Source organism: Micropterus dolomieu, linkage group LG04, assembly GCF_021292245.1.
Source record: "Micropterus dolomieu isolate WLL.071019.BEF.003 ecotype Adirondacks linkage group LG04, ASM2129224v1, whole genome shotgun sequence".
NCBI classification, from domain to species: Eukaryota; Metazoa; Chordata; class Actinopteri; order Centrarchiformes; family Centrarchidae; genus Micropterus; species Micropterus dolomieu.
The window spans coordinates 19,741,649-19,742,785 of NC_060153.1; the positions used below are offsets into that span (position 1 = coordinate 19,741,649).

The 1,137-nt window shown below is 42.1% G+C and overlaps 1 protein-coding gene across 1 annotated transcript in view; it reads right to left on the minus strand.

Annotated features, from left to right (window-relative positions):
• Positions 1–679: 679 nt before the first annotated feature.
• LOC123969719 overlaps positions 680–1,137 on the minus strand; it is a 1,930-nt gene continuing 1,472 nt past the window's right edge. Inside the window, exon 2 of the mRNA XM_046047346.1 lies at positions 680–1,105. Within this exon, the coding sequence (XP_045903302.1) occupies positions 680–1,105 (426 nt within the window). The remainder of the gene's footprint in view (positions 1,106–1,137) is intronic.

The following is a 1,137-nucleotide window of genomic DNA, read 5'->3' on the forward strand; positions in this document are numbered from 1 at the left end:
CACACAATGTGCCAACTACACACTGATGGTATGAATACAAAACACATCTGGCTTTTGCTTTCTCTGTGTACAGATGTCAATTTGAGGTCATACTTTTGTCATAGTGTCATGTAAACATACAAGGATCCAAATTTCAAGTATTGGTGTTTATTCACACTCATCAAAACCAAGACAAAGTCAGAACACAAAATAGTAATTTCACAAAAAAAAAACAAACAAAAAAAAACAATCAGCCTACATCATGTCGTCTTTCTGGGTCCGGCCACAAAATTTCGTCCACATCGCATGCGATATCCTCCAGTCCAAGGCACCGGGGAAAATATCTCCTTGAATGCCGTATCCAGGCCTGACATGATGCCTGGTCAATATCTATACATGCCTCCTCCATTGCCTGTAAAAGGGCTACCTGTTGATGAGGATGACGGTCGTACACTTTCCAGCGCCAGGCAGAGAAGAACTCCTTGATGGGATTTAAGAATGGAGAGTAGTTGTGTTTAAAGTTCTGCAAAAAGAGTGTTGTGCAGTGAATTGTGCCTACAGTTTTGCAAAGTGTGTGTTACAAAATTGCAAACTGAGTGCAAAGCAGTGTTTGTGCTTTTAGTTTTGCAAACTCAGTGAGTGGTTTTGCTATATGTATTAATAGTAGTAGAAATTGTGCTACAAGAATCACGATTAGCGCTTAAGCATTCAGAAAAAACTGTAAGAATGGAGAGTATGGAGGGAGGTTGAGTGCCATGAAGAATGGGTGGTCTGTAAACCAGTTGCGGACCAAAGCAGCCCTATGGAAACTAACATTGTCCCATATGATGACATATCTGGTCTGCTCTGGTCTCTGAACAGTGAGCATGTCATGTAAGGTGTCCAGGAATGCAATAATGTGTGCAGTGTTGTATGGGCCTATGGTTGCATGATGGTGAACAACACCATTTTGGCTTATAGCTGCACACATGGTTATGTTACCACCACGTTGTCCTGGGACATTGATGATGGCACGGTGTCCAATAATGTTCCTGCCACGTCTCCTGGTTTTACTGAGGTTAAAACCGGCCTCATCTACAAAAAGTAGCTCATGTCCCATGGCATCTGCTTCTAGTTCCATCACTCTCTGGACAAGACAAAACAAATGCAACACATCAG